The following is a 19888-nucleotide window of genomic DNA, read 5'->3' as shown; positions in this document are numbered from 1 at the left end:
ATCTTTTATTACGAAATAACTCAACTTGCTAAGAGCCTAAGCCTTGATCTTTTATTACGAAGAAGCTAACTCAAAACTTCATTACAATAATATTTTAACTCTCATACATAACCATAAACTTGGCTATGTATTTAATAGAAGAAACCAAAGTTGGTCAACAAGAAAATAGCTAAGCAAAAATCTAATATGGTAGCCAAGACATTATCATAACTAACATAACTAGAAAATTTAACCAACTTGTCAAATTTGCGCCCCCCCCCCCCAAAGTTCACGGATTTATGACTTGTTTAAACTCAACATTATCAGCCCAACTCAACCAACTTCAAGTGTTATGTGAATTCCCGACTCAACAAGTTTTGTTGAATCGGGAATTCACATAACACATGGCCAACAAGCTTTACAGGTTTCCATCCCGTGTATTCACATAACACATGGCACGAAGTCCTAATGTTATAAGAAATTCTATAAGCTTTATATGTTTTCGTCACATTATTCATGTGACACATGACACGAAAGGCCTAATGTTATGTGCCACATTGCGTATGTGAGATGATGTGGCCATATTTAACTGGTTTGGATTGTATGACGCAAGAGATAAGACTCAACGTTAAGGTTTCACACCCCACGCCACGTAGACGTGTTTAATGTATGAGACACCACCCTGAGGGCATTAAAGGGGGGCGCACCCAAGGGGGCGTGAGCATGTTCACGGGCGCAAGTGGGAGATAGAGGTGGGCCCATGTGTAAAGCAACCAATCACAATTTTTTTTCATTAATTTTTAGTTAAATCACAACGTGATAGTTAAAGGATTTTTAGTTAAAACTCATTTCTAAGTGATTAGAGCACCTTGAAACCAAAGAACAATAATCTATCATCAACATGATTAGCACTCAAAACAAAATTACAAAAAACTATGGTCCTATCAAATTAACAATTTCAGATCCGTAGTTTAAGACGAAGAACGGACTCACAATCTTCATCGTTTCCCTTAACACCCGAACATCACATCATTTCATCCCTGTGTTAGGTAAATAATCTTTAGTGCAGGAGTCAAAAGTGGTCTTATCTCTTTGCTTCAGGCTCCTCATGACCATTTCAAACAGGTGCTGCTGTTTAAGGTCAAACCTGTGCGGTAACAACATACTTCCAATACCAATGCTTACACCAAACAGTGTCCATGAACTCAAGGGGAACTCCTTTGGTCTCCGGCAAGAAAACACCGATAACGGCCGTCATCAGCGACGTCATGGCACCGTAGAAGAAGAACAAACCATATTTCATAGAACATAGCATTGACATTGAACACTGAGTCAGTATGAAAGTCATAATGAAGTTTGTTGAGACACCGATGCCTGTTCCAGCTGCACGAACCTCTATTGGTAGTATTTCACTCGGGATAAGCCAAGTAAGTGGACCCCATGACCATCCAAACGCTGATGAAATTAGACACATTAACACTAGCACCGCGATCCAATAGCTATCCTCGAGTTCGTCATACTGGCCTTGTGATTGAATCGCAAGTGTGCATGCGATGAATACCTTCATTTCGATTAGTTTTTAAGTTGGTAAGTTCTTCTGAATATATATATATATATAGATATATTTGTATATGCAGTCGATTTCTACCCTCTTATGATTTAATCTCAAAGACTCGAAACGATTTGAAAATCCCCCTAAGCCTGTTCTTAGATGCACACAACTTCCTAATAAATCATTTTTATTCGGATTACTTTTGTAACAAAATGGTTTTTACAAGGCAATTAACGCGTTAATTACTCAAAAAATATCTTTAAAATGAATAAGAAAGTGTTTGCGGGTCAACCATCTAGCGTGGCCCGTTACCCAACCTGCCTTGCTTATCGTGAGACCTCTAAGAAGCGGGTTAAGCGAAGCAAAAAGGTTTTATTCTTATTTTTTATTCAACGATTTAAATTATTTTTGTAACAAAATGGTTTTTATAAGGCAACTAACGCGTTAATTACTCAAAAAATATCTTTAAAATGAATAAGAAAGTGTTTGTGGGTGAACCCAACCCGCCCGGCTTACTGTTTGACCGACCTCTAAGACGCAGTTTAAGCAAAGAAGAAAGGGAAAAATGGACATACATGACCAAAAATGATTTGCAAACCACCTTGTAAAAACATTAACCTCCTTCCAACATTATCAACCATGCAAGTTGACATGAATACAGATGCCAAATTCACAACTCCAATCACTAAAGTTCCACACAAAGACCCTTCGGTCCGCAACCCTATCGTCCTCAACACCACAGGTGCGTAAAAAGCAATCATACCGATCCCCGTGAGCTGCTGAAACCCTGCAATCAATAATGTCAACACTAGATGTGGCCTGAATCTAGGCTGCATTAGTGTCTTGTAATGCCACTCATGGTTCGATCTCACAGCCTCATTGCAGTTAATCAAGTCGTTTAGCTCGGCTTCAGCCCCCTCCCTGGTTGACCGGACCTTGGTCAATGCGGCCAGGGCCTCGTCACTCTTCCCGCGTTGGATCAAGCTTGATGGGGTGTCGGGGATAAATAAAGCCCCAATGATGAGGACCGTGGCTGGTACACTGGCGCACCCCAACGAGAGCCGCCAACCGTGGCTGCTTTTCGAGTGGTTAGCGGCTAAGTTTATTAAGCTGGCAATGACGGCGCCCAAACATACGAAGAATTGAAAAGCTGTGTTTAGAGCTCCTCGCCATTTTGATGGTGCCATTTCGGTTATGTATACTGGTGCAGCCTTGTAGAGATAGGAACAAATTATGCACATTTGTTACGGATGTTAAAAAACCGTTGGGACCGACTGATTACTGCCCATGTGGCATTCAAATTTGAATTATTTTAGTTTCTTTAGGAAGGTAAAGGGTCAAGTCGGTTGATTCATGTTGATATTTTATTTCAAACGGGTCATAGGTCCCCTAAAGTCTATATTTCATAGTAAAAAATGTTTGAAGGTCAACCGGACATGTCCGCTTCTACTAAAAACGGACACGTTTTGACTTGACCCTCCATTGTGCCACCCCTAGCTCGAGGTTGGTCTAACCGTAGGGGTACAGCAAGAGCCTTTATTAACATCAGTTGTATGGATCCAGGGACTTACATTATATAAAAAGTGCACACCTGATTTGCGAATCCGATGCCAAAGCCGACGAACAGGCGGCCCACAAGGAGTGTAGTAACATTGTCTGCAAAAACCGCAAAGGCATTGCCCGTTATGAAGAGGATTCCACTGGTAATCAAACTAAAGCGGCGTCCTATGACACGTGTAACCCGTCCGGCCAACAAAGATGACATCAAACCCGCTATGAACATGGATGCTATAAATGCGGTTAATTTATGATTATCAAACAAGCAGTATTGGTCTTCTTTGGGGTCCCTCATCTTCGCTAGAACCGCGGGGAAGAATTTTTCTAAGAATGGCGTCATCATCATCACCCCTCCTACAAGCAAACATAAATCTTGATTACATACCAAAATAATCGAGCCATGAACTGGACCAATCCAAACCAAACCGGTTTGCTACTCATATGGTTGTTGTTTAGAATAAACCATTTGGTTTTAAGCTCGAATAACAGGGTTTAAAAGAAAAGACGGGTTTTAAACCCAATCTTCTTTTTTAAAAGTTTAGAACCAATCTGGTTTGGTTCTTTCATTTCATTTCTGATAAGAAATGAAAAAAGAAAACTAACCAGAAACCGTAGTATCATATCCGTACAATACACCAGAAGAACCTGCGACGATACAAACAACTATAACCGTGTTTGTCAAAGGTGTTTTGCATATTTCTTCCTCTTCTTCTTCCATTTTTGTTGAAGAAATTTGGATCAAGATGATATGATTTTTGTCGAAAGTTGTGGAGATAGAGAGAGAGAGAGAGAGAGAGAGAGGCCGAAAGTATTTGGATTTATTCAGGATTTTTAGGAATTTAGAAAATCATTGGTCCATGACATGACTATCTAAATCATGAATTTCATTGGTCCTTATATTTAACTCTACGTGCGTTTGACATAAGGCCACTCGGGGCGGGCACGTTATAGAGAAGTTTAACGCGTGATGTTCGATAAGCACACCGCCGCCGCTGACTTTTTAACGCGTGATATATCTAACGCGTTAATCACATAACGCGTTGAAATTTCAAAAAAACGACCGTTGCACATGACCGATGGTTGATGAACGGTAACTTTAATAAAAAAAAAAATAATCCATTTTTTTTATATATATATCCACATTTTAACCATTTTTTCACACACCAAACTCTATCTTTTAACCAATTTAAACCCATTTCACACAATTTTTATATCTTTCTCAAATGGAATTCCCTACCGATTCGACGTTTCCGATGTCTAGCGATACCGATACCGAGTCGTCTTCCGACAACGACACGCTAAACTATTTTGTGTCGGTGTATAACGAGCTTGATACCGAGTCGTCCCGCCCAAAGAAGAAGATGGTCGGCCGTGATCGTATACGTGCCAACGAAGTTTTGATGAACGATTATTTTGTGGAAAACCCGCTATACAATTCCGAAACGTTTAGAGATCGTTTTCGTTTACCCAAAGAATTATTTTTAAAGATTGTTGGAGACATCGAGGCAAGCGAGGGATGGTTTCAAGAAGGTTACGATGCGAGGGGTAAACCAAGTTTCACGCCGATTCAAAAATGCACGTCCGCCATTCGCCAACTAGCGACAGGTAACCCACCCGATCAATATGATGAATACCTAGCTATGTCTGAAAGAACTTCACGTGAGTGTTTGCAATTTTTTTGCAATGCGGTCATTAAGTTGTATTCTAACGAGTTTTTACGTAAACCGACGAGCCACGACATCGAACTAGTAGGTTCTCTAGGTTTGGAGTTTCCGGATTCGGACGAGGAGTAGGTTTTTTTTTTTTTTTTTTTTAAATTGTATGTTCCTAGTATGTTAAATTCGAGGAGTAGGTTTTTTTTTTTTTTTTTTTTTTTACAAATTGTATGTTTCTAGTATGTGAAATTGAAGTAGTATGTTTTAAAATTAATGAAATTTTTAATTTTAGTGTTTTATTCTTAATTTCTAATTTAAAAATAAAAATTAAAAAAATTGGGAGGGAGTGATAGAATTCCATCACTAGTGATTCCACCCCTTCTACATTTCTATCACTAGTGATGGAAATTGGGTTAATGACATGGCATTACTTGATTGGATAGTGGGAGTGATGGAATCCATCACTAGTGATTCCACCCCTAGTCCCCTAAGCTTCAAGATTGAAGAATGTTTATGGTTTTAGCTAATAAGCTTGTAGAAGAGGAAGTGCCATTGATAATTTTAGGAGTAAACATCATAGTCAAGATTTTAGGGTTTTCCCCTAATTCGACACTTACTCTCTCTTCCTGAAAAGAAAAAAAGGTAAAAGTGATAAAGGAAAAGACGGGAAAGGAAAAAAAGATGTCTTTCCCACTATTTCCTTTCAAATCGGAAGGAAAGAAAAACTAAAGAATTTAGTCTAGTTTTCCTTTTAGTTCCTTTTTTTTCCTTCCTTAAATGAAACTCAGGAACACGACATGTTTTATTTTCCTTCCTTAAATAAAATTCTGGAACACAAAATATTTTTACTTTCTTTTTGTTTCTTTTCCTTTCCTTCCATTAGTAAACTTTGGAACACAATGTTAGGGTATGTTTGGCATGGAACTTTTAGGAGCTTCTAACTTTTAAGAAAAAACTCCTACTCAATAAAAAAACATTGTCTCGTTGAAGGAGCTTGAAGCTTTTAGCTTAGGAGCTTGAAGTTTTTTGTTGAACGCTCCTACTAGTAGCGTTTAGAATGAGCTACAAGCTTTTAGTGAAAAATGACTATTTTAACCTCTAAAGATAATGAAGTTTTTTAGTTATGTTTTTTTAGTTATGTCCATTTTGGTCATTTTATACATTTTATTAAAAGCTTCAGCTACTTTGCCAAACACCTAAATATATCTAAAAAGCTACAGCTTCCAGCCTTCAGCCACCAGCTTCTAGCCACTTTTGCCAAACATACCCTTAATCCATTCTTTGTAATAGGGATTAAATTTATAGACTCGCTTCTAATGCCTCGTATAAAATGCTTTTTAGTTTGGGTTGTTGATGAGTCGAACCAATGCCCAGACTGGTTTGTAAAAAACTGAGCTGACCAGGCTTGATTTGTGAACGAGCCGAATTGAGCTTGGTTTGGTTAATAAACGATCCTGCCGAGTTTGCTTGGTTTGCAAATGAACTGATTTGAGTTAGCTTTGGGTCATGAGCTATTTGAATAGCTCTAGAGTTAGTCGTGGCAAAGTGAACAATTAGTGGTGTGTATCGGCTAAAGCTGGAACATAAATCGAAATATATTATATGAGTTTACGACGTGGACATAAACATCGACAACCCACTAACACACATAATATTACTAATAATTTAAACTAAATAATTCGAGGCAAGCTGGATTGGTTTATAAATAAACCAATTTCAAGCAAGCATTAGACTATTTGAAAAGTCATATTTTTAGCTTTTAGCTAAATTATATAACCGATGATGAAAAACCAATTTATGGGGTATGGGGCGGGGTTGGGGCGTGGGTTGGGTACAAACGCCCAAGTCACCACTTTGGGTGAGCTTGGGTTTCGGCGTGGCCCCTTAGGCGGGGGTTCAACCTGGGCGTTGGGCGGGCCTAGCGGTCTTCCGTGGCCGGCTCTCATTGGCTGAGTTGGCTAGGCTATAGGTGGCTAGGATTTAAATGTATTTTTTTTTGTAGGATTTGGTAATTTTTAGGAAATTTTAATAATAATTTTAGGCTTTTTTTTTTAATTTTGTGTGTATTTTTATAGTAATTGAAAAAAAAAATATAACACGTGGCCAACCCATGCGGGCTAGCCACGCTCCGCCATACCGACCCAACATACAACTGACCAGCGGTGCCCCTCAAAGTCCACGTGTCAACCCATACCCCAAACCCCCGCCCCACCATACCCATGGTCTTACACACACAAAATTTAATTTCTAAACATGTGTTTTTATTGTAGACGTAGACACTCTTTTCTATGGAGTAAATTACTTTTCGAGTCTTTGTGTTTTAGTGGTTTTAACTACTTGAGTGCAAAACCAAAAAGTTTAATGTCTTGAGTCTCTAACCACTCATTTTATAAACGTTTTGAATTCAATTTTTTTACGTGTACTTTTGATTTTGAACTCAAGTGGTTAAAACCAGTGTTGTAGTAATCGCTACTCGGGTGGTGGGGTGGTGACTAGCAGGAGACTAATCGGGACTAATTTTGACTAATCGACGATTAATCGACCTCTAGTCGAGATTTTTATAATCATTGTTAAAACCACTAAAACACAAGGACTTAAAAAATTATAAGATGAGCGATTAGGAACTCACGACTTTAAACTTTTTGGTTTTAGACTCAGAAGATTAAAAGACTAAAACATGGCTTTTCTTTGTTGATGTTGAAAGAATAATAATCAAATTTAAAAGTAGACCTTTTATTCTTTTTAAAAGACTTTCATATTTTTTTTTTTGTTTTATCATTGACCTAACCAAACATTTAATCAGTCTAAAACCCCCAATTCACAGAGCGAGCTTTCCCATCGCCCCAACCAACCAACCACAAGGTATCTCTTCATTTTTTCTGTTTTTTTGTTTATGAAACTTGTGATTGATTATCGTTTCATAAGAAATAGAAGACAGATTTAACAGCTAAGGTTTAAATGTGGTGTGTATTCGGGGGCAGTTTCTGTGCGGGATTGTTTCTGATTTAAGTGTTCAATTTGATCTGATTGTGTCTGGTTAATGCGAGGTATGAAGATAAACCCTAGCGTTCTTGTATTCTATAACTTCAACTTTGGGATGGAATTAATATAGTAGCCGAAATCCTTTGTTCATCATCATCACCCAAAACAGTTGTTGCTTTTGGTAGGTTGTTAAATTAAATAAGTGGATTGTAGGTTTGTGATCAATTAAACCTAGTTCATTCATAGAAGAAGATGATAGGTGGATGTTGTAGAAGATGATGTCTGGTTATACTCAACCCCAAGCGTAATTTTTTAGTTCGATTTTTGCCTTACAAGTTCACAAGTTTTCATTGTCCTTGAACTTGCTAATGAAAGAAACCTAACCAAGCTAGTATATGGTTTTTTCATACATAGGAACAGGTCAATGTTTGAGACTTTATACTATTGGTTTGTTTGTAAGAATCCCCAAACGTATATCTCACTAAATTTGATGACAATCGACATTGATGATGCTTACCTTTTATCACCTATCTAGTTACTTACATGTACCAGATATTCTCTTTCTTTGTATACATACTTGTCCAAGAAAAAAAACATTTATAGGAAGCTTAGAAAGTGATTATGTGACTCTGCATAAATAAGATCAGCTGTAATAAATTAGATTGTCGAAGAAAATAGTGTTTGGATCAATAGGAGTGGACCCAACCACTGAGAAACAGCAAACCAAACCAGCCAGGTTTGGTGGGTCCGCCACTGGTTTGGTGGTTTGGCACTTGCTTTGAACCATTTTTTTTCTTTCCAAATTAAAATAATAAAGGGTTTATGAATACAATCATGCATATAGGTAACTTCATATTTCTAAATAAAAATAAACACATTAAAAAGGCTAAACGGTCTGGTTAATTTTCCAAACCGTTAGTCATACCGTTACAGAGTCACAACCAAACTGCATAAGTCTCAAAAACGTGTGTATCTTTTCATTTTTTTCTCTACAGTGATACAAAATGGGGCAAGAACAAAGCACGGTCATCGATTCACCTGTACCAGATCCAAAAACGGAGGACTCATCTTCATCTTCAATGGAGTCACTGCTTGCTGAAGCCACCGCATACGGCAATGAGGACGAAAACCTATCTCCGGAAGCCAAAGCTCAAAAAGCATTAGAATGCCCGTGCATTCAAAACCTTAGGACCGGGCCCTGCGGGTCCCAGTTTTCTGAGGCCTTCTTATGTTTTATGAAGAGCAATGCTGAAGAGAAAGGATCCGATTGTGTGAACCCATTTGTGGCGTTGCAGAAATGTATTCAGATCAATCCGAATGCATTCCCCAGCGATGTACTGGAAAATGATGAAGCCGAAGCACAGGAGAAACCGGTGCAAGATTACAAAATTATCCCTCCTAAATGGTCGTTAGAAACTGCGAATGCAAAACCGAAGCTTTAGTAAAAGATCTTACCCGTGAATTTTTTTTTTCGAAATTGCTAGATGTCATTTTTCTTTTGTTACTGAGTTTTACGGTTTAGGTCGGGTTATGTTATGTTGACCCGATCAACATTTTTCAAGTTCTATAAGTAATTAACGTGTTAAGTATGATTTTCTTAAGCTGCATAATAAAAGTTGTAATTTGTTGTCTTAATTTAAGCTATTTATGAATTATCCTGTTTCTTTTTTCTGCTTTACTTTTTGTAAATAATGTCTCAATTTGACAAGATGTGTGCTCATTATACATCATTGTGTTCAGGCGGTGATATCTTTCCCTCCCTCATCTCTTATTACTTATTAGCTTGTTAGTTGTCCATTAAAAAAAATTATAAAAATTAGAACTTGTTCATCCCCTGTTAGTTCTTACAATATACAAGTATAAGTATTTAAAGTCATAAAAATACAAATCATCAAATGGTTTTCCATGTGCGGTGCTTGTGAAGTCTGAAATAACACGAATGTTTGTGTTAATACATCTGCTTTAAATCACCATACTTGTGCAAGACATAACACCCAAGTGGTGACTCCAACAAAGGAGGTCCCTAGCCAAATGCTTCTGCTCCCAAAATCACAATAGGGTTTTACCATGATATCTTATTACATTGGCGAACCTACATACTAGCCAAGGGGGTGGGCACTCCCTTTAAAAAAATATTAGTTTAATTTGTAAGCAAAAATCTTGACTGCCCCCCTTAAAAGTTTGGTTAAACCCCTGATCGCCCCCTTAGAAAATAAATCTTGGGTCTGTCACTAATTACAGTATAATGCATGACTTAAATCAACGTATAATATTGAAGTTTATGTCACATAGCATCCGTCAGACATTAAGCATGTGTTTATTCGGTTTAAATCTCAACAATTATACGATAACCTACCATTATAATAATCCAATTATAGAGTTATATTTGATTATGTCTTAAGTACAATACTCTTAATTAAAAACCATAAATTGTTGGTTTTAAGGATACAAATGCCATAACCTTTTTTGAAACTTACTTATTGACTACTAAAACAGAACTTGTAACTAGGACATGGGCTATGAATCAGCATAGGGAGAGTTGGAACGCTTGTTGAAATGACATAAATGTATCTACACAAGTAGCACAAAGTTAGCCTTGTTAATTAAGCAGGTTAAGCTCAGTTGCGTTGTAAAATGGGTAGCGAGACCTACACATATTTGTGTAATATATGCGGATAATTGAGATGCATATAGGCGCGCGCCCGACGCGCTTTTGACAACATAGGGTATGATATCGTATGGTATGGGGCTTAGTAGACTTTTAATCCTTGACTAATTGATCTAGGAGTCATGTCAGAATGAGGTTTTAGGATGTTGTAGGACACATTTTTGTTGTCATTTCACATAAGCATTTAGGTAATTGTAGGACACATTTTTGTTGACTCATTTCACCTAAGCAGGTGCCTTTATATTACTAACTGAGGCTGGACGGTATGGCCGTCCTCAGCCCCGGCGCCGGCCGTCACCCCATCCCTCCCCCCCCCCCTTCATCCCGTCACCGTCCTCTCCGTCTGTTTCTCGACGTCCAGGACGGACCAAAACATGTGGGCCCCCCTCTTTCTTCTCGGCGCCGCTCCGTCACCCCATCCCGCCACCCCTGTCACCGTCCATCCCTCCGTCACCATACCGTTCAGCCTGAAGGAAAGTTTGGAAAACAAAAGGATCTATGTATGTGATAATTACATAGGATGTTTGCTTTCACGCTTTTTCACTTTCGTTCGTTGTTGCCCCCTCTCACCAAAAGTTGGTAGCACGGCTTTACCACCCCGGGAGCTTAAAACTAGTTGACATGAATTTGAAATTAGGAAAGATATTTGTTGGATTTATTTTTTTTTTCATTCTTAAAAACAGTTCCAGATTATAGTTCTTTTTTTTAAATGTTTATAAATTATAATTGTATATAAAGTTTTATATTTTTTTTGAAAGGTGTAGATCGATTGGAAACCCACTACCAACTGCGCTTCAACCTTTTTTATCGGAAGCACAGCCACCCGGGTTCGAATGAGGGGGAGTGCAGTGCAGAGCCCTTCCTCGCACCTCATGGAAACTTAATCCTGACTGCCAGGCTCGAACCCGCGACCCAACCCCACCAAAGTAGGTAAACCTTACCACCTCGCTTGTGGTTAATGAGGATCGAACCTGAGCCTCATTTGAGAATTTAAGCACTTTCCACCAGTGGACCACAACTTGGCATATGAAGTTTTATATAGCACATGGAAAGCATGGGTGAAGACTGGCCTCTTACTTTATTAAAAAAAAAAAAAGAAAAAAACGCTCTGAATCCAAGGGTCCTAATAATTAATAAGAGCCGCAGATAACGTTGCAGAAATTATTAATAACATTTCAACTTTCAATGAAGCATGGTGGTAGGTAGGTAAAACTCAAAACCTCTATAATCCTCCCTCAATCCAACCCATTTCCCATTTGAAAATGGAGTCATCATCATTGTCCACCACCACTATATTCAGTCTCTCAAAAACCCCAAATCAAATTCATATCCACCGGAATCAGCTTCCACAACTCCATGTCCGGCGAGCAAGACCTGAGTTTCGGTTAGCGTGTGTTTCGAGCTCGGCTGCTTCCGGTGGTGGTGGTGGGGGTGGAGGTGGTGGAGGTGGAGGTGGTGGTGGTGGTGATGGAGGGGAAGTGAAGGTGGATCCGATTGTAGTTGGAGTTGATGATGATTTGTCTGATGTGATTGTTTTGGATGTTGGGGTAAGTATTATTTTATTGGCATTTGTTTGGTTAAGGATCATTTTGATCAAATGATACTTGATCGTCATAATATATTTGTGCTAATCCCAACCCACTCCTTTGTACTCTGAATGTACGGTGTACCCCTTTTCAAATCAGTTCAGTTTAGTTATACGGGCCTTATAGTTCGTATGATATGTGCCGTATCATAGGGCTTAAAAGGGTGTGGGGCCCGTCATTTTTCCTCTCACGATGGGTATAACTAGCAGGGGTTTGTGCATTTAGTTACAGGGGTACATTTACCATTTGGTCAGACTTTGAATTTGAATGTCGACATATCATGTCAAATCTTTAGTGGTTCGATCCTTTTAAAGCACTGTACACACGTATAAGTACACCGCTATACCACTTGTATATGCCCCGCCCCGCCCCATTTGGTCAGAATTTGAATGTAGACTTTTTATGACAAGTCTATAGTGTTTCCATCTTTTTAAAGCACTTGTCCGATACCACTTGTATACACCTGTACCGCCGTATTCCACTTGTATACGCCCATATAAAACAGATATAAAAGTGCCAGATGCGCTTATACATATTTTTTTTTTATCATATCGGAATAGGAACTTGTTCTAAATCAGAATTTTCTATATAAAACTCTAAATGATTATATCAAAATTTTCTACATGGCTGTTCGGTATCCTCTGAAGTTAAGTGGTTGGTGTTACAACAATGAATGTTTGCAGATATAGTACAACAGACAGACAGATGTTTGACAAATCTTTGTTTGTGTACATTTGGATTAGGATTGGAGAATTCCAAAACATACGACATCCGTTTCTTGCAGTAGCGCTGCTTGACGAGCGAGCCTAGCGTGCTTCAGCTTGGGCTCAAGCTCGAAGTTATATGAGCCAGCTCAGCTCGGCTCATTTATTCTTAACGAGCTGAAACATGAGCCCGAGCTCGGCTCATAAAAACCTTGGCCAGTGCCGGCTCATTTAAATTAAAATTAATACATAATATTCTTTTTAAAAGTGAAGTGAAAATCAAAATAATCAATTATCATAAAAGTTAATATTATGGTCTCTAGTAGGCTCATGGACCATATATATGTGCTTATTTATAGATTCTTTTAGTACTCTTTTTTTTTTCTTCAATTTTAGTACTTTTTTTAGAATGTTTCTTAACTTAGAAATTCTCCTCTATATCAGGGTATGACTTGTGGCGGGTGTTCTGGAAAAGTAAAAAGGATTTTGGAGAGTCAAGTAAGAACTCTTTTCATACATTGCATATTTATGTTGTTTAAAACTTCATATTTGTATTTTCTACATCCTCGAAAAACAGAAATCACATAATTGCATATCTGAGTGAATAACTTCTTTATCATTGTATATATGTTCTCTACCGTTGTATCTGTTCTGAAATGAATCAAGTTACTGAAAATACTTTATATGTTTATTATAGCCACTTGTATCAGCTGCAAGTGTAAATCTTCAAACAAAGACGGCAATTGTATGGCCTGTACCTGAAGCCAAGGTTACACCAAACTGGCAAACAGTCTTAGGAGAAGAACTCGCAAAACATTTGACAACTTGTGGATTTAATTCTAACCTAAGAGGTCAGTATCTTCTCCATTGTAAGTCTATAATACTAAGTTCTTTGTAGAGTTCCTGTTTACGATTTTACCTGATATTTTGTATGTTCACTTGTGTTCCCTTCCTTCATCAGAAAATTTTCATCAAGCTAACGGATCAAAGGGGTTGAGTGGGTCAAAAGTCTCATAAATTTAATGCATAACCTCCTAAAGCAACTTATTCAGATATTTAGATTATTACTGAAATATCACAACGTTATCATATTTGACTCGCATAGTCACATTATGTATAAAAATAATTTTTTTCGACTAAATGTGCTTTGGCTCACCTCTGTCTGACACTCTGACCTACCCACGATTACAAAAAATGTAAAATTTGTACATGATTTCCAATATCTGTAATGTTTTCTCGGTTTCACTTAAGTCGGTAATTAATGATGATTGGTGGCTGGCTGGCAGGTGAGGCTGCAACTGAAGGAGAGACCTCTTAAAACCTGCAATGGATTCTTCGGAGATCAACCATAATCCTCTGTGGTATGTCTTTGTTACTTAGACTTACTGTTTTTCACATTTTAAACATGTTTTGTTCAAATCGTAAACTTTGAACTATATTTGAAAGGTAGGGGGGGCATGTCGTTGTGGCACTTTTAATCTAGTATTCTATCTGTAGGCGAGTCTTGTTTGCAAGGAGGCAATTCTACCGCGCAAGCACCATCACACTTAGGAAGTTTCATTTTCTTGATATATGTAGTAGAGAATCTTACTTTTCGAAAGGGTTTAGTCTGATTTTGTTTTGACTGGCTTCTGCTGGGGATGTATCCTTCTTTTTAGTTTGAAATAAATATATACCATCCGTCTGCTTATGGTCTTCATGGATTCATTCGGATATTCACATTCTTCGTATCAGCACGAGCCGATTGTATACCTTAATTAGTGTCCAGAGAAATGTATATTGCTGACAATATTTGGATGTTAGATTTATAAGGAATGTTGGATTCCATTTCATGGGTACCTTGTTTTAGGCACTATTGATCTTGCACATCTGCTACCAGTTTGGGTATTATAACCTCTTTGAAGGGGTACGGTCCCAAAGAGCATGTGCGGACGTGCACTCAAGGGACCATATCACAGAAGAAACGTCGTTCAAGTAGAGCACGAACGCTGTCAAACAGAGATGGCGGAAAACGTGGTTTATTCACGACAATGACAGGGGGAGTATATAAGACAACCAATGTAAAAGGACGACACGTGGCACCAATCATTGTTCCTCAAGCCCTGCTGCACAATCCTCAAAGGACAGCTAGTGACAGCCCGACAAGAAGAACTGAAAAACGCTGAGGTGGAACGAGTAAAACCGTGCCAGGTCAGCCCTAGTCCTGATTAACGGTTCTGTCCTGTCAGAGAAGACCAAATGGATATTCTCTAGAATTGACAGCTGGTTAAGACCCAGCTGCCTTCTACCTCCTTCACAACCCTTTGGCTATAAATAGAGAACTTCACTACCAGGTTTAAAGATCGCTTTCTTGCTCTCGAACTTTAAACACACACTTACTATTCTCAAAACAAATCCTGATTCTCACGCCGGAAGGTGGTTACAAAGAGAACCCCCAACCTCTCCTCCTTGTAACGAAAATTAACCTTCAGTCTTCTACTTCAGTTGACTGAATCAAACGCTAAAATTTTAGTAGAGGTGGCATAATGGGCAGGTAGGGTCAGGGGTGGACCTACTAGTATGTGTGGGTGGGCGGCCGCACCCCTTAGATTTCCTTTTTTTAGTGTGATCCGTCCGGTAAAATCTCGATCGCCCCCCTCGAAATTTTGTAATCGCACCCCTTGAACATGTCGGAAATGTGTGACCCAGATCTACATCATTGGTGGCCGGTGGCGGTGCAAGGATGGTCCTACGAAGTGCTCCGATAACTCAAAAGGCGACTGAGAATAGAGAAGAAGAGAATGAAACGGCGTGATATTTGTGTTTGACTTTTTAAAACAGATGGAATGGTTGTGGGCTTTTGCTTTAAAACAAAACACCCAAAGCCCACTCGTGTTGCATGGGAACTAGTCATTTTTGCTTTTATCTTTTCTTACTGATTATAGTTATTCCTTGTTTATTGATTTAGTATTTTAGTTCATATGTAGTATCTTATTTTTGTCGTACACACTTACATCATTGATTATTAAAGTTAATATATGATTTAATTTAGGATTTATTATTTTGGGTTTTTCATAATTTTATTACTAATATTTATTATTATTATTATAGATAGAAAACTCAAACTAAACAACTACTTTTATTATGTGGGTTTGTTATAACTTATAATAATGTTTGGTGTACTTTTATTGATTAAATAAAATTTGGTTTGATGCATTTTTATATGATCTGACCCGATTCGACTCAACCCGACCCGGGCAAAATGCATGCTAAACCCTAAATAACACTTATTTTTCAATTTTAAACATGTATATATATATATATATATATATATATAGGTAGAGGATCCTGTAAAAAGTGGGTCTTTTGTAAGAAGTGTAAGAAATAATCTTGGAATGACAAGTGTCCCTCCTCTTAATTAATTCAAAAGGGTAGATTAGTAATTGTATTTTTTTGTCATTTAATTGATTTACAATATAACTGAAAAAAAAACTGACTATGAGAATGTTTAGGGATTGATCACAGTTCACGTCATCTTGTTAACCTTCCGTCATCGTCTTCTCCGAACTCCGATTCAGATCATCTTCTCCGATTTGAACAAAATATATTTAGGGAGTCCAGCGATGCAGGTTAATGTGTATCATAGTGTTTTATTCTGGTGTTCTATTAAGTTGTATGGTGTTATATTCATAGAAGGTTGCTGGGGATTCCAGATAAAACACCATGACTTGAATCATGGCGTGGTGTTTTATCTGGTGACATTGTTCATGGCATAGTGTTTTAAACATCTGGAGACAAAACACCACGCCATGAACAATGTCTCCAGATAAAACACCACGGCATGAATAATGTCTCCAGATAAAACACCACACCATGAACAATGTCTCCAGATAAAACACCACGCTATGAACAATGTCTCCAGATAAAACACCACGCCATGAATAATGTCTCCTGATAAAACACCATGACTTGAATCATAGATGTTTAAAACACCACACTATGAACAAGGTCTCCTGATAAAACACCATGACTTGAATCTGGGAATGTTTTGTATTTATAAAACACTACGCCATGAACAATGTCTCCAGATAAAACACCACGCCATCAACAATGTCTCCAGATAAAACACCATGACTTGAATCTGCGATTACGTTTTAAAAATCTGGGAATGTTTTAAAGTATGAAGAAATTCGCTGATTTTTTTTTTTGGAGATTGATGGCGGTTACATATAATTCGCTGATCTTTAGGAGTTTGATGGGTGGTTTTGAAACGGTTACCATATTTGAAATGTTGGAAAAGTCACTATTGCCCTTCAATTTTACAAAAGCCCCTTCTAATTAAAACACAATTTACACTTTAATACCCTATTGATCTCAACCATTAGATCAAAGATCCAATGGCTTAAAACACTTCTTACACTTCTTACACTTTGGACACTTTTTACCATATCCCTACCCTATATATATATAGGGTAGGGATCCTAAGAGAAGTCCACCCTATTTGAGAAACTTGAGAAGCAATCTGGACCACACATTTTCCCTAAGCAAAAAATGTTGAAAAAAAGATGAAAAAAATGCATTTTTTTTTTTTTTGGAAAAATCGCAGCTTTTTCTTTAAGGATTAAATTTTTTATTTTTTTTTTAATTTTTTTTTTGGATTTATACACATGTGTATATTGTTAATCTTTTAACCATACATATATGTATATACATGTTTAAAATTGAAAAAATATGTGTTATAAATCCTAAACCTTATATTATAAACACTAAAGCTAAACCTTAATGCTAAACCCTAAACCCTAAAGCTAAACCCTAATTCTAAACCCTAATGCTAAACCCTAAAGCTAAACCCTAATTCTAAACCTAATGCTAAACCCTAAAGCTAAAACTAAACACTAAAGCTAAACCCTTAATGATAAACCCTGATGCAAACCCTAAAGATAAAGCTAAACCCAAAAGTTAAAGCTAAACCCTAATGCTAAACCCAAAAGCTAAACCCTAATGCTAAACCCTAAACCCTAATGCTAAACCCTAATGCTAAACCCTAAAGCTAAACCCTAAACCATAAAGCTAAACCCTAAACCCTAATGCTAAACCCTAAATACTAATGCTAAACCCTAAATAACACTTATTTTTCAATTTTAAACATGTATATACATATATGTATAATTGACAATATACATATATGTATAGTTAAAAAGATTAACAATATACAAATGTGTATAAATCCCAAAAAAAAATTGCATTTTTTTACATTTTTTTGCTTAAGGAAAATGTGTGGTCCAGAATACTTCTCAAGTTTCTCGAATAGCCTACTACTTCTCACATGATCCTTATCCTATATATATAGAGGCCGGTTAACATACAAATACACTAATCGTACATTACGTACGCTACAACAACAACCGTCCGATCATCTCATTTAAAGCGCGTGTTTTACAATTAAATTTATCAAATTAGGATTAATAAAAAAGAGACCGCCAAGGTTAAAATCGTCAAATTTAAGATTAAAACACCTGATAAACGGCAAAACAAAACCTCAAAAATCATAACGACAAATCCTAAAATCAAAACCAAAAACGAAATTATAACAATTAATAAAAATCGATCGATTCCTATTCACCAAATCGATCGAAATTATAACGACAAATGAACTTCTGATGAATTTAGAAATTCTGGAAGGACTGACTATCGAAGAAGATGATGCAGAATGTCAAATCACCTGCTAAATCATCGACAATGCAAATGCGAATCCAATAAAAAAGGAAATTCTTTGAAATTTCATATAGTTTGCGAATTCATGATATGCAAATGCGATTTCAGTAAAAAAGTTAAGTATTCTATGATATTTCATATAGTTTGCGAATTCATGATAATGCACATGCGATTTCAAAAAACTTTTCAAAGAACTCTTCATATAGTGTGCGATTTCAGATATAATACACATGCGATATCAGAAAAAAAGGATATTTATATGTTGGTCTCTTACAGTTTGCGAATTTCTTTCGAATCAAGTGCGATTTTGAATAAGAACACTGAAAAAAAAAACTTTCAAAAATACTTTATAATAAAAATGCAAAAAAAAACAAAACAAACTACCAATCTTAAAAACTAAAAATAATATTATTTTATATAAAAAAATTAATTTATTAACGATGTGACTATAATTTGACATGTAATGATGAATTTTACAATAAATACTACTGAACTTACCACCCTACCTATATAATAAATTTACTATATTAATATAAAAAACCTAGATAACTACCTTCCATATTAAGACATAGAAGACAAAATAAAACACACACAAAAACACAGACCAAACAAAAATGGCATCTGAAGATATAGAAAAAAATCAAAAACATTGCAATCAAAGAGCTATTGTCAACTCGCACGTTGACATAAATGTCACCTCTTCTCATCTGGTTCTTGATGTGCAGGGCAAAATTCTTGAACAAATAAAGAACAATCAAGCAGTATGGGAAAAGCTACTTCAAGAACCACCATCAAGCTTCAGAGACAAAGCTTTGGATCACATAAAAGAGCAATCTCGAGCTGATGACTTAGCCTTCTCTTTCCTGACAGATGCTCTAAACACTGTGAAGGAGAAGATGGAGTTCAGCTCTACTGAACGTGACAAAATCTTTGCTTCAAGTAACTAAATTTCTGTTTAATCTTTTATGGTTGTAGCTGTGTTTGACAATATACAACTATTTTGTATTTTGAATATATGTTTTGAACAAATCTTATGCTTTATTATAATTTAAAATCGCATGAATGAATTAGAGATCTTTGCCACAAAAAAAAACAAGATAACTCAAAATCGCACGTATTAAAGTGAAATCGCATGTGAAAAATTAAATATAAACTGATGCATTTAAAATTGCATGTTTATACTACTAAAATCGCATGTGAAAAATGATATACACAAATGAATATAAAATCGCATGTGTTTCGTGTAAATTCGCATTTACATTTAAAAAAATTACTCATCTTCGTCATTGTTTTGGTCAAAAATTACCGAAGTAATTAAGTGATCAAATTAGTTAAGTGAGGTAGTGTGCTAGAAATATGTGTGAAAAATATTCAAGTTAAGTTATTTGCTAAAACAGTTTCAGGATACGGCTCAGGATATTGAGCTGTATCTACGATCAAACAATGAGCAAAAAAGTAAAGTAAATGACACGAGATGTACGAGGAAAGCCTTTGATCAATCTAGATCGCCG

General features: G+C 36.9%; 3 protein-coding genes across 10 annotated transcripts; 2 read left to right on the top strand and 1 right to left on the bottom strand.

The window, feature by feature from the left end:
* Nucleotides 1-831: 831 nt before the first annotated feature.
* LOC110899917 (sugar transport protein 5) lies at nt 832-3927 on the bottom strand. Its single transcript, XM_022146809.2, has 4 exons — nt 3692-3927; nt 3123-3442; nt 2107-2742; nt 832-1540 (listed from the first exon to the last, which is right to left on the bottom strand). The coding sequence occupies exons 1-4, from the start codon at nt 3804-3806 to the stop codon at nt 1121-1123; spliced, it is 1491 nt and encodes a 496-aa protein (XP_022002501.1). The 5' UTR covers nt 3807-3927; the 3' UTR covers nt 832-1120.
* Nucleotides 3928-7501: 3574 nt separating this feature from the next.
* On the top strand, nt 7502-9360 carry LOC110899916 (mitochondrial intermembrane space import and assembly protein 40 homolog). Of its 3 annotated transcripts, none has more exons than XM_022146806.2 (2): nt 7502-7605; nt 8721-9360. In XM_022146806.2, the coding sequence occupies exon 2, from the start codon at nt 8730-8732 to the stop codon at nt 9165-9167; it is 438 nt and encodes a 145-aa protein (XP_022002498.1). In that variant the 5' UTR covers nt 7502-7605; nt 8721-8729; the 3' UTR covers nt 9168-9360. The 3 variants fall into 3 exon arrangements, with proteins under 3 accessions (XP_022002498.1, XP_022002499.1, XP_022002500.1); XM_022146807.2 differs by lacking the exon at nt 7502-7605 and adding an exon at nt 7635-7790; XM_022146808.2 differs by lacking the exon at nt 7502-7605 and adding an exon at nt 7799-7906.
* Nucleotides 9361-11468: 2108 nt separating this feature from the next.
* On the top strand, nt 11469-19444 carry LOC110899915 (copper-transporting ATPase PAA1, chloroplastic). 6 transcript variants are annotated; one of them, XM_035977387.1, is made up of 5 exons: nt 11469-11940; nt 13128-13181; nt 13381-13552; nt 13970-14044; nt 19103-19440. In XM_035977387.1, exons 1-4 carry the CDS (start codon nt 11656-11658, stop codon nt 13999-14001), a joined length of 543 nt encoding a protein of 180 aa, XP_035833280.1. In that variant the 5' UTR covers nt 11469-11655; the 3' UTR covers nt 14002-14044; nt 19103-19440. The 6 variants fall into 6 exon arrangements, with proteins under 6 accessions (XP_035833280.1, XP_035833279.1, XP_035833278.1 ...); XM_035977386.1 differs by lacking the exon at nt 19103-19440 and adding an exon at nt 14130-14388; XM_035977385.1 differs by lacking the exon at nt 19103-19440 and adding an exon at nt 14181-14388 and having other exon boundaries at nt 11472-11940.
* The last annotated feature ends 444 nt before the right edge of the window (nt 19445-19888 follow it).

The sequence above is a fragment of the Helianthus annuus genome, chromosome 9, assembly GCF_002127325.2.
Source record: "Helianthus annuus cultivar XRQ/B chromosome 9, HanXRQr2.0-SUNRISE, whole genome shotgun sequence".
NCBI classification, from domain to species: domain Eukaryota; kingdom Viridiplantae; phylum Streptophyta; class Magnoliopsida; order Asterales; family Asteraceae; genus Helianthus; species Helianthus annuus.
This window is presented reverse-complemented; position numbering and strand designations above follow the sequence as displayed.

Coding starts and splice junctions, on each gene's coding strand:
- LOC110899917 (XM_022146809.2), bottom strand. CDS start 3,806: ATGGAAGAAGAAGAGGAAGAAATATGCAAAACACCTTTGACAAACACG. Junction 3,443..3,691: donor ATATGATACTACGGTTTCTG/GTTAGTTTTCTT, acceptor GTTTGCTTGTAG/GAGGGGTGATGATGATGACG. Junction 1,541..2,106: donor TGCAAATCATTTTTGGTCAT/GTATGTCCATTT, acceptor ATCGAAATGAAG/GTATTCATCGCATGCACACT.
- LOC110899916 (XM_022146806.2), top strand. CDS start 8,730: ATGGGGCAAGAACAAAGCACGGTCATCGATTCACCTGTACCAGATCCA.
- LOC110899915 (XM_035977387.1), top strand. CDS start 11,656: ATGGAGTCATCATCATTGTCCACCACCACTATATTCAGTCTCTCAAAA. Junction 13,182..13,380: donor AAAGGATTTTGGAGAGTCAA/GTAAGAACTCTT, acceptor TGTTTATTATAG/CCACTTGTATCAGCTGCAAG. Junction 13,553..13,969: donor AGGTCAGTATCTTCTCCATT/GTAAGTCTATAA, acceptor GCTGGCTGGCAG/GTGAGGCTGCAACTGAAGGA.